Genomic DNA, 13,482 nt, shown 5'->3' with positions numbered 1-13,482 from the left:
CATGGACATAAAAAATAGCATATGTGTGTGTGTGTGTGTGTGTGTGTGTGTATGTGTGTGTGTGTGTGTGTGTATGTGTGTGTGTGTATGTGTGTGTGTGTATGTGTGTGTGTGTAACAGAATCCTAATTGCCCATATAAGATTGAAATGGCAGAATGACCGGACTTAACATCTAGATAAATGTGTCTATGGCTGTTCTTCCAGAACTGGCGCATGTATTTTTCTCCTGGAGTTACTTCATTCTTCTTTTGGGTTCCAGGCACAGCACTTGTTGTCCAGTGGGACCATGTTCACCTGCAGGATAATTACAACCTGGGAAGCTTCACATTCCAGGCAACACTCCTCATGGATGGACGCATCATCTTTGGATACAAAGAAGTAAGTGGCAAGTTTAAGATGTTTCTTCCTGTTGATCATGACTAATCCTTAAAATATCAAGATATTGTTGTCAGGAACTTCAATTAGTTTGCTTAGTTTATTTTGCTCAATAAAAATACCTTTTTAAATGTTGTTTTGTACCTAGGGCTACAGGTTGAAATTTGGAGTTTTGTTTCATTTTATTTTCTGATATTATTGGCATTATGGCCCCAAAATTTATGAAATTATTGAATATTTATAGCATTATAAGAAAGAGCTAAGAAAAGAAACTGACTTTTAAGGATTTTTCATCTCTCTATAATTATCCATATTTTTAGATTTGTTGGGGTTGGCCTGTTGATTTCTTATTTTACTCTGATCTCCAAATATTAGTTGACATGAAAATGGGTGATTTAGTATTAGGAGTGCCAGGAAAGTAACCCCTATAATTCTTCTGGCTAATGTTCATTAAAATCTGATAGATTTAGATTTGAGTAGATTTAAAATTATTAGGACCTTACTGACCAACGGAACAAGAGAACTTAAATTGTATCTTATTTCATATTAACAAACTGACAAATGGAATTTACTAAATTGTAGTCATAAGCTCTGTAGAATGTTTAGACTATAATAATAAAGCACTTGATTCCAAACTCTCCAGCCAGTATAATGGAGGCCTCCTAGATGAAGGATATACAAATAAAGTAACAAGGGCAGTGGATGTAAATTTAAGGCAGTTGGTGGTTACAAGAGTAATTCTAACAATGTAAATTATTAGTGGGTGTGGTTAAACCATAGTTAATGCGCAGTTGTAATACAGATCCTTATCTTCCTTTCAATTTGAGAATTGTCTTTTCTTTTGATAAAAGAATCCCTAGTTGTCAAAAGGTTATGGATAATAGACAGGATTCACTGTGGTCATCTCTTCTGAAATCTATCTATGCCAGAAAGTGAACATTATAAAACAAACTAAATAAAACAATTTTCTTAAAAGTTACTGATTATGTTGGTTATTTTCTTTCTCTGGAAAAGATTTTCCACATTGAGCTTTATTTCCTTGGGGCACTCTGCAGATGGAGAATGATATGAAATATGTCTTGATCTAAATTGTCCAGTGCTAGATCTAGATAACACTGCCCACTGCAGTCTTATGTCACCTTCCCTGGAAGATAGGAATAGATTTCTGAGAATAGTTCTTAGAGGGCCCATTCATACCAGGGTTTATTGTACCCTAAGGGATTTTCTGGAATGTCAGTGTAACTAACATCCAGGAATGGTAGTTTTCTATTGTTTTAATAATCACTGTTGGTTGAAACTGTTTCTGGAGAGATCATGGTCAGTAATTCTGCCGCCTTCCATCCTACCCACTGTCAACAATGTCAGACAGACACTTGTGTTCTTATCCTGGCCTTGTCTTCTCTGGTCATGATCTAAGTTGCCATCTTTATCACATGCTTCTTGAGGCCTGTCTCACTTTGCAGAGTTCAAGCGAATTCTTCTGTTCCCTCTCTGTTCTCAGTTGGCTTTTCAATTTTTTTTCCATATTTGTCCATTTTATTCAAAGAAAATTTTCTTTTGTGGTTTTTGTGCTTTGCCAAGGGGACTTTTATACTGACAAGCAGTTTGATGTTGCCTGACATCCTGGAATGGACTGGGGCAATACATCTCGGCTCTGTCCTGAGTTCACAGAGGTGCTTTGCTTGCTGCTATTTGCCTTTCTACCTTTTTTTCAGAGAACAGTTTCTTTCCTTTTATTTCTGGTAATTGTCATACATTTCTCTGTGTAAAATGCATTGTTAAAAGGGATGTAGCTCAGTGCTAGAATGTTTGTCTAACATAAACAAAGTCCTAGGACCCATCCTCAAAAACAGAAGAAAAAAATGTTTCTGAATCTTATTTTGTAAAATTTTCCAAAATAAGAGTTTCCTTTGCAGAGCTAGGGAGATGGTTGATAAAGGTCTTACCATGCAAACATGAGGCCCTAAGTTTGATTCCCCAGATCCTGTGTTAAAACAAACAAACAAACAAAAAGGTGTGATGGTATAAATTTATGAGTCTAAGATAGGGAAAGGGGAAACAGGCAAATTCCTAGGTCTCACTGGTCAACCCGCCTAGTCTATTTGGCAAGCTCCAGGCCACTGAGACACCCTCTTTAGAAAAATGAGGTAAATTGTCCCCTAAGAATAACATCTGCGGAAAACCTCTGACTTTCACACACACATGCACATATGTGTACCTATGCACATAAACTGCCTTTCAGGTAGCAACTAGATGCTCCCTGTACTTCAAGAAAAATGTTTATGACTGCATGACATCAAAACAATAGTGCTTTGCAAAGTTTATCACCCTTTACAAAGTGCTTATGTACTATACAGCTACTCAACTAACTACGCATGTAGTATCCGGCTATTCAGCTACACATGTGGCATCCGGCTGTTCAACTATACATGTAGCACCTGGCTGTTCACCTATAATTGTAGTATCCTGCTGTTCAACTACACATGCAGTATCTAGCTGTTCAATGATTCCTGGATACTATATAACTTCATTGTTTCATCAAAGCATCAAAACAGATTAGGTGTGCAATGAATGCTTTCATTAATTATGAAACTATGTAATACATCATTATTTGTAACAAGCATAGCTGAATCAAAAAATTAAATGATGTGCTTAAGACACACAATTAGATAAAGTGTAGTCTAGCATTAGATTTCTTTATTTGGTGCTCCTAGCCTCTGGATCTCCGCCCCCCCCCACCTATGAACAACAACTCATAAACCAATTTATTTGTATTTTCAATAAATTCTCATCGATATTTTCTGTTAATAATCCTTTCTATTGTTCTCTACCACATTACACAAACATCAGCATAGTCAGTAGAGCTATTCCTGTTAGTCTGTAAAGCCATGCTTGAAACAAGATGTGTTGTAAATAATAAAATTCTATGTGCCCTAAATCAAGAACGGAAATTGTAAAGAGAAAAGTAAGAACAATTCCCTCTGTCCTTACTTGCTTTTTACATGCTGAGGACAGCTTTGTTTGATTGTGTTGTGTTTGGAGTAAGGGAGAAGAAAAAAATTTTCCTTGAATTTTACAAGTATCGGCTTTAGTTCCATTGCAAGTTAAATCTAATAATGCATTTCATGCAAAAATTGAATTCCATTGCTCTTGTTATTATATGATTCTTTTAGTGACCATTATGCCATGCATGCCAACCACTCACATGACCTCCATATCTGCAAGCTTCCAGAATATTCATTTTCAACAGCATTAATTTTTCACAGTGCAGAGTAGATAAAAAATGATCAATAAATTAGAAAATCCATTTTCACCTCCCATAATAATCTTGCTCCTGATAGGACTGAATTAGGGAATTGCTGCTGCTCCGTAAACTGTGGATGGATATGGATTTGCTCGTCCCAGTCACTGTTTCTTCAGCAGTGCCCAACTGTTCTCTGCAGCTGTCTCATGAGAGTTGAAGTAGCAGCATAGATTCCTTCAGATAGTTCATTTTTCTGAGGTGGTAGGTTGCATTATTCAACCAAAGGTTTGAAATCCTGCTTTAAATTGCAGGTTCTTATAGCCATCTGGTTGCTTATTTTAGCTAACATCAAAACAATTTACTTGGGGTAAAGTCAAATTAGGAAAACCCATATATTTTTTTTAAAATTGCCAACTGCTGCTGAACTGTACTGTTCAATCTAGACGTATTCACTTTTTTTTTAACCTTTTACTAATTACAGACTTACCTGAAAAAATAAAACACCTTTCTAACAATACATCTATGTCTTTGAAAATGAATAACATCTTTTTCACAGTTTGTACTTACTCTTGTCTATAGTCTTATGAATCTCTTTGTATATTTATCCCTCATTCTTTTCCTCTAGATTTTCTCTCATCAGTCATGTCTTCTTGCATGCTAATTTCTGATCAAATGTTTGACCTTCTTTATGTAGTACTAAGTGATATGTTTGGAAATATAATGTTATCTTACTCTAGAGAACATTTACTTTCCTGGTTTTGCACTGGAGTTTGACAAATACTTCACTCTCTCAGTGAAGATTTACTCAGATTTGAGGCTGATGGGCTGCTGTTTAGCCTTTACTTTAGGGCTGTAGTCTTTTAGCTATATCTAAAGGAGCCTGAGTATCTGTATATCCTTTACCTTAGACTGGAAGCCACTTTTTCTCAACAGTTCTATTATCTTTTCAGGCTCTCAGTCTGACTGACAGTTGTCTTCAGGAATAGTAGGAGTGGTTTTGTCTCTGTGGATGTTTTCCTCCATGTCTCCAGGTCTTGACCTTTCAAGCCATGAGATTCTATGGTCACCTCTAACTTTCTGGGTTTTTTTCTTTTCATATTTAATCTGCTTTTCTTATTTGGTATTAGTAGTAGACATGACATAGAATAAGTTTATTTGTCATTTCTAGAAGTAAGAGTCTCAATCACTTTTAATAAAAATTCCAAAGTTGATTAAAAATCTGGCCTATTTTAAGCAGTTCCTATATGCTAGACATTAACCTCTATGCTTAAAATGATATTATATCTCTCACACAAAAACCAAAGGTACCTATTTGGTTTTGATAGTAAAGAAATCTTAAGTGTTCAGATAGGTTAAGTAACTTTCCCAGAATTATGAAACAAAACTTTAACACAATGATAGATCTAAGTACTTGTGTTACCCTGCTTCCTTAGAAATTCCTTATTTTTCAGTATTATTGGCTCACTTACTTGTTATTCTCAACTGTCTTTTTTGGATGTTTGATTTCACATTAACACTCACATTGAGAAATAGGTAAAGAAAGCTTACCTTTCCACAGCATTTATCCAATTATTCACTATTATTTTTCAACAAGAAGAACCTCTTTGTAAAAAAAAAAAACACATAGATAGCATAAGGTTGAAAAATGAAATATCTAATTCTTTTTCTGCTAATAACTAGCTATGATCCCAAATCCCCAAAATTTTGTATTATTTTCAGTAGCTACTTAGAGGGGAGAATTGCCTTATTAAAACTGGCATGGACTGCAATTAGGAATCTATTAGTAATCTAACAAGGGGTACAACTCTAAAAGGTGTATTGTCTCAAAAGTGTAGCTTTAAAGTCTGATATCTCAGCCAGTGAAGCTGCCTCCCCAAGTACACCACTTTAGCTTAGAGGGTTTGTTTTCTCCCACCTGCTTCATCTCTCTGCACTTGGAACAGGTGTTCTGGTGATACTCTAGGCATCCATTAGAAAATGAAGTGACTCTGTTATGAATTATGGATTTGATTATTTCTATTTGATAAATTCATTTAAGAGACAATTAAGACCATTGGGTTATTGCAATGCGATTAAAAAGTCACACACATGTACAGGAGCATCATAGAAAACAGATACACAGCCTAGAAAATGGTCTATCACATCAATTTCCTTGAACAGCAAATCTTAGAGGAGAGTCACTGTGGAGAAATGTGACTATTTGTTAAGTGAAATCACTTTTGACCTATCCTACCATTGAAGTATTTAAAACTGATATTCCTCATTATGGCATCAAATACTTCTCTGGTGGAGAGCACAGTTAATAAATCGTGGAAACCCTCCAGTCGTGGGTTTCAGTTAATTCTTTTCTTTGAGGACTATTCCTTTTAGTTAAGCTATAAAGATGTTTCATACATGGTTATAATCTGGAAATTTTGAGGATGAACAATTGTTGAATTGTAGAATTAATGAGGACAAGATACGAGAGCCAAAAGGAGCTTAATAGTGAGATCATCATTTATGCATAGAGTAAGTGTCTTCTACGTTGGTTGCTATATGAATAAGAATGTGTGACCTGTGCAAATATTTGACCTGTACAATACATATTATATACATGCATATATATATGACCAAAAAGTAGAAATCATAAGTGTAAGTAGAAGAGTGATATATGCATATATTTAGTGTAAGATATACATTATATATAATATATATGTGGTCTGTTTGTGTATGGAGATATAGATCAATGCTTGGAAAACCATGAAGGAAAAAATGCTTAAACTTTGTTAAGAAATACTTACAAGGAACATGTTGATACAGATGATTCTCTGAATTTTAAATATATACAAATTGTATTTCCTTTGCTTTGTTAGAATTCCATCATTCATTTATTTGTATATATATATATATGTATATGCATATATACATATATAGTTTAGTTATCCATATAGAAAAGCCCCTGATATTTTAACTTTCTATTTCCTCTCCAAATGTAAAAAAGTGCTAAACTGAATGACTTTTAATTGTCTTGTGATAACAAATGATGTGGGTAAAATAAATAATGAAATAAAATAGCAACTTAGGAAAAAAAATCAGTGCTGTGGGGAACATCATTTAGAACCAAGCAATCTGTAGTGTTGACCCTGCATCTAGCTGCATATGTTGTTCTCAGGTCATTTATGAGAGCCTGTGTGTGAGTGCATGTGTGCATCCATGTGCTTATGTGTGCACTGTGCGTGCGTGTGCACCTGTGTTCGTATGTGTGTGTGGGTATTCATGTCTGTGTGTGCTTGTTTTATTTGTGCCTTCCTTTTAATGTTTTATGATGGGGAGGTGTGTTACCTGGGCACATTTTCTTACCAATTATCGATCCATATTTTTTCTCCTTGTTCTGTTGTTCCATAATCGAAGAGTTCTTGGTTCCTTGTGGCTAAAGTCCTGAGTCATTTAGATTCTCTCCTCCAAGTGTGGGGCATAGAGTTTCTTTCATCTTTCCTATCCTATTTATTCTCAGGCCATGCTTCAGCAAGATCCTTTATCTTGCGTTCTTCTCAAATGGAATCTCCACCTCAGGAGTGAGTGTCCTGGGTCAGGCTTTGACATAAAGGCATCCACTTCATTGTCTTTTTTTTTGCATGAAGTTTAGTCTCTGATTCATCAATTTGGTAGTTAGCAACCTTTAAGTCAGAGTTTACAACAGTTTGTGAAGTATGTTGCCAACATTTAAATCTTAAAACATTTCAAATTAAAATAATTACATGTGTTTCATATTGTAAAATAGAGGGAAAATGTGCACATCAGATTTTCCCTTCATAATTTCTTCTTTCTTACCCTAGGTCCACATTAACTTGTGTAGAAATAAAGTCTCTAGCCCACTTCTATTAAAGAGGTCAATTTTTATTTATCAGCATTAATTGCCTCTTATTTTCAGATTTTAAACAGAATATGGCTATGGCTTGTTACATTACTTGATTGGATGTTTTGTCTCTGTTTGGTGGCTTGCTCTATGTAACATAGACCAAACTCACATTCATGACCTTCTTGCCCCAGCCTCCCGTGTGCTGAATGTAAGCATGTAACCCTATACTATGCTACAAATTCATCTTTAAAGTATAATTCGCTTTGCTTTCATGTGGTCAAGTTTATTGATGATCTCAATAACTGTAAGGCAAAAGGAATGAAAATATTTGTGTGGATCATTAACAATATTCATGAAATCAGAAAGATTTTAATGTTAAACTTAAACAAAATCTCTTCTATTCGAATATAGTTATAGGCAACTTGGCATCAATATTTTTACTTCACATATCATTTTGTTAATAGGAAAGAGTTTGAAGATATTTGTGTGTGTGTGTGTGTGTGTGTTTATTAGATTTCCTACTGAATAACAGAGAAATTTGATCTACCATCCCAGGGAAATGAGATAATAAGTAAAAGGTTCATACACATAAAATATTAAAATAAAATACTTTGCTTTCTTGTGGACATTTTTTGTTGTCTCTAATACTAAATGCCTAGGTGCCTTATTGCTGATTAGCAAATGGACAAAATAAAGTTTTCAGTAATCTTTTTCAGTTCTGATAGTTATCCTTCTGAACACACTCTTCAGTCAAGCTCTGGCTGAGAACTGCGCAGCCCATTAGACAGAGAGCCGCATCCATAATGAAAATAAATGAAAGTTTCAGAACAAAGAACAGGGAGAAAAAATATCCATGACCTCTAATTCTAGAGTCCTGTGTTTCCTCCTCGATACTGAGACCTCGATGTAAGCCCAGGTTGTGAGGACAGTGCAGGGCCTCTGTGTCCGGAAGATTGACATGATAATGTAGAAAAAAATAGATGCTATCTGTGAATCATTTACTAAGGCCAGGATATTCTGCCTCAGCATTGCTTAGTCCTAATTTTTCTGCCATAACTTTGTCGAGTGTCAGCCTGCTTCCCTTCTTAATTTGCCCTAATATATCATCCATAGGAAACCTTGTATCAAATAATAAACTCTTTGTATATTGTCAAATTAAGAAAATAATTAAATATGTTGAAAAGAGAGGATTCTGGATGCTTGGGCGAGCCGAAATGGAAGCATATTTTGTCTGACACATCCTTTCTGTCTAAGTTTGAAACTGTGTACTTGCAAACCACTTCTCAGGAATTAGTACTACATGTTGCACAAAGGTCCATTTTCCATTTGGTTTGTTTTAATCATTAAATAACAGCAGTTGTAGACACACGAAGACAGTGGAAACACATTTTTGTATAAGATAAAATACTTCAGGTTAAGGGTTCATAGTACCTTGTTACTGCCCCAATATGACTGACCCATAGATCACTAAATGTTTCCATGTAGAAAAGGTTAAGAATACAGCTTTCCATAAGTTATGAAGAATTTGGGAATTTGGGTAAATTATTTTATGATTGATTTACTGACTTAGATACTTCATATTTTAACTTTAGGTTACAGAGTATCATGACAATAAGATGTATTTCCTGAAAATTTTGTAGGATAAGTGAAATAGGTTATACACACATGAGAGAGAGGGAGAAGGAGAAAGATATTGCTTCACTGTTGTTAAGGAAGAGCAGTTTATTTTATATGTAGCTTTTAACAATCCCTCCCTCTGAAGGATATTAACCTTCACAAAGGCAGCAAGGAAACTACCCACTATTATTTTTTGTTGTCAATGAGCTCAGCCTATTTGTTGACCATAGTTAAAATCATAGTCATTGGTATACATAGACAAAAAAAATACACCCCAAAAAGGCAGAGAAAAAAGGCTATGTAAATACTAAGCAGAGATACACAGATTTATTTCAATATGAAACCCCTGAGAAAGGCTGCTTAGTTTCATCTTTTCTTCATTGATCTCTGAGGATATTAGGTATTTATTCAATTGGCAAAAGCAGCATTTCAAAACATAGATAGTAATTATTTTATGAAAAGGCTTTGGTGACTTCTAGGAAAATGTAGGAAATTGAAAACTCCTTGTACATTTTCATTTTAATATTTAATCAGAACAAAGCATCAGAATTCAAGCAAATGACTCTTGGAGCCCATGACATCTTAAAGGAGATCATAAGAAGTCAGTGGCAGTGTTGTAAACTGACTGTCCCTCTCCCATTCCTCATTCTCAACCTCCATACCTTTCCCTCCCGTTCTTTAAGGCTTCCAGTGTTCTCCGCATGGCCAGGGGACACCCTTCTTATGTGCTACATGATGACCACCTCCCTGAAGCTGGATAACATAACATCTCTTATGATGCACAGAACTGATTTTCTTGCCATTGACACCAAACTCATAGTGCCATCTCAATCTCACTTCTCTCAGTTCCCTTGTCAAGTCCTTCTTGACAGTGGTATGGATCCAGTCCATCAAGGATCTATCCTTTGGCATCCCTAGCATCCTGTAGACCAGGTATCATGCCCTCCCCCAGACAGCTGTATACCCTCCTTATGAGCTTTCCTCCCTTTGCCCTGCCCAGTCTTGATTCCATGGCAGCCACTGTGCTTCTCTCTCATTGTACAAATGTAAAGGAATCCCTTTCTCCATACAGCTCTCTTCCAAATCTTCTCTTATGTACTTTTGTTTTTAAACTTGGACTAGTTTATGGAGGTGGATTTTGTTTGGTTTGTTTTAATGCTGCTGCTGTTTGTTTTGCTTTATTTGGAGGTCATTTTATAAAATCTAAGCTAGTCTGGAACTCTCAGTCCTACTGATTTGACCGCTCAAGTGAAGGATTTACAGGTGGGCATTACCATGTCCAGGCAACTCTTTCCAAACTTTTTGAAATATATCCTAGTGCCATAGCCATAACTTCTAAGGGATAAATATCCCCTTGTGATTTGCCCCTCTCAGCCTTCCACCCCTTTCTGTGCTACCGCAGGAAAAGTAATACTTTACTTACTAAAAACACTGAAAACAACACCCTCAGACCCTTGACATCCATTGGGTTCTACCAAGAACTGTTTCACATGGCAGACTCTTTCTATTATTTTCATTTCTGATGCAAAGTCATATTAGAAACTCCTTCCCCAACTCTCCTCCTTACAGAGACACCCCCTCCTCATGCACCAGGCTTTTTCTTTTCTTTTAAGTTACCAAGCATCTCTGAAATCATGACACAGAGACTTAGTATTAATTTTAAATGCTCAGCCAAGCTTAGGCACACCTCTAGCTAGCCCTTTTAACTTGAATTAATCTGTTTCTCTTTACCAACCTTTTTTGCCTTGGAGTATTTTCCCTTTTCTTACTTTCTTGCTTTCTCTGTGTCTGACTGGCTGATGGCTACCTGGCTTCTAGCTCCAGGCGTGTCTCTCTTTCTCTCCTCCTCTCATTATTTCTCCTTTTCCTTTTCAAGCCTATATTTCTTCTCCTATTTATATTCTCTACCCCACGATGCCACATATCTCCCTCCTGCCTAGCTACTGGTCATTCAGTTTTTTATTAGACCAATCAGGTGCCTTAAGCAGGTAAGCTAAAAAAAAAAAAATGGCAACACATCTTTTCATTATCAAACCAATACAACATAAACAAATGTAACACATATTTACCTGGTTAAACAAATATTTCACAACATTCCCCCATCACTCCCTATTTATTTACCTTATTTTATCACCTACGTGAGACCCAAGCGCATTCTGATAGTCTGTGTTGTTGTCTTCATAACTTTCTTTGGTATCAGTCTATATCCTGTGAATTGGAAACTCCATGAGAACAAGGTCGTTGCTTTGTTCTCTGAGTAATTCTGGTTAATTCATTGCTACTCACTATATGTTAATTTATAATCTGCTGAATGAATGAATGTATTTTGGCTTACCTTATCAAATAGCAAGAACATTATGACTTTTCAAGTAACCAATTTCTGGGTAGGAGATATTTTTAGAAATTTATTTTCTTCTCTATGTTCCCATATTGCATTAAGACTCATAGTGGGATACTACACAGACAAGAGAGGTTTTCACACTGACTGTCCCCAAATCAAAGCTTCAAGAATGTGTACATTTCAAGACTGGTGGCAAGCTAAAATAAGTCTTTTGACTGAAAATGAGGATTTTTTTTTGCTTTCCTTTGTACAGAAATGAACAGTGTTCAGTTTATAATTTTGTTTGAATCATTGTTAACACTTACTTTCCTTATTAAAACTTGAAAAAGTCAAAGCACCTGCGGGAGAGATGGTCCCATAGTAAAAATAGTTGCTGAGCAAACACAAGACTTGAGTTTAAATCCTAATGCTCACTTAATCTCTGGGTGACTTTTCATGTACCTGAAGCCACGGAACAATGGGAGCAGGAGACAGGAGGACTGTGGAGGCTTGCTTTGCACCAGTCCAGTTCCATGTTCCGTGAGAGACCTTGTCTCCAAGAAGTAAGATGGAGGGTGATAGAACAGGACACTCAAACACATACAGTTTTTATGCCTACAGTTGTGCAACACACACACACACACACACACACACACACACACACAAAACTGGGAGGATTGAAAATAACCTTAAAGTTTTACTAGAAGATTCTAATCTTTTTAGTAGAATTTAAGAGAAACTTCATCTTATGTTGACACAAGCATAAAATTTATCTCAACTATTTGACCTAATAGAGAATGTATTGTCCAGGTTGGCTATGTAACAAATTACCCCATCTAAAGCTAAAATCAATCCCATTCTTACTACTCTTGTAATAACTGATTTAATTTGTGATTCTGTTGATCAGGGTTGGGCTATGCTACTTTCAAATGTGTCATTACACAAAATTCCTATGTATCATCTAATAGCTGGGAGATTGACCAGCAGTTGACTAGTCAAAGATGAATTCTTCTAGGGAAATATAAACAAACAACAACAACAATAAAATGTTTTTGTATTTCCCACAGCAAGATGGCAAAATCCAATGGGAACAACAGAGATTTTGCCTTAAAAGAAGATAGAAGGAAAGACTAGTATCTTAAAAGGCTGCCAACTAACTTTCACATTTATGCAGTGGTGCACATGCATACACATACACACTCACTCACTCATGTTAAAGTTAGTTTTTTAAGGATATATTTTACCTATGTTACTGTATTTACCATAGGAAACAGAATAGCAATATGAAGAAAGGGAGTTGATTTCCTGTGACACCTGAAATTGTAAAAAACTATTTTGTTGAACTTGAGAGATAATCTTGTTTCAGAACTTGGGAGAATCATATGGAAATCATGGTCAGAAGTGGCATTTCCCCCATTTCCATGGTTACAGGCATATTCCTCCATCCTTTAAGTGATGGTCCAGTGTTGCATGTCCTGTTCAGAACCAACATTAGGTAATACATTTTATTTGGTAACTTAAAAACCAGTGCTTAGTATTAATCAATAGATCATTTTTTCTCATGGGCATTTTATGGGAATTTGGATGCTACATGCCCCCCAAGGAGGATGCTATTTGTCAAAGACTGGTCACCAGGATGGTTATATTGGGAAGTAATAGGACTTTGAGAAGAATGAAACCTAATAGCAAGTTAAGTTATTGTGGCATGATACCCTGAGACATCTCATATCGCCCCATAAGTTTCCCAGGTGCTTCCATTAGAACCACCACATAGAGCAATAAGCATTTCACCTGATTGGCTTAATTCTAGTATTAACCAGCCTTGTATCATGTGACTAATATAATAACTGGCGATGATGTGATTAAATGTATGTTATACAAAATGCTTATTTTTATGGGTCTTTCTGTGTACAGGACCGTTTATAAACAGGAGTTTTAAAAAATCCATAAAATTAAATACAGAACAAAGTCATGTATGAAAACAAATAAAAAAAGAATTTTTGTTATGGAAATCATAGCTCAGCTCCCACTAGTCATGGTGTACTTGTGTGTGTGATAATTGCATAGCTTCTAATCTCAACTATGTTT

General features: G+C 35.8%; 1 protein-coding gene across 1 annotated transcript in view; it reads left to right on the top strand.

Moving 5' to 3' along the window:
* Plxdc2 (plexin domain containing 2) overlaps positions 1 to 13,482 on the top strand; it is a 392,448-nt gene that overhangs the window by 282,859 nt on the left and 96,107 nt on the right. The window contains exon 6 of the mRNA XM_048461163.3: positions 260 to 378. Coding sequence (XP_048317120.2) covers positions 260 to 378 — 119 coding nt within the window. The remainder of the gene's footprint in view (positions 1 to 259; positions 379 to 13,482) is intronic.

Source organism: Myodes glareolus, chromosome 14 (genome assembly GCF_982192425.1).
Source record: "Myodes glareolus chromosome 14, mMyoGla1.1, whole genome shotgun sequence".
Lineage (NCBI taxonomy): Eukaryota > Metazoa > Chordata > Mammalia > Rodentia > Cricetidae > Myodes > Myodes glareolus.
The sequence above is the reverse complement of the archived record's forward strand: the minus strand, read 5'-3'. Positions and strand labels throughout refer to the sequence as shown.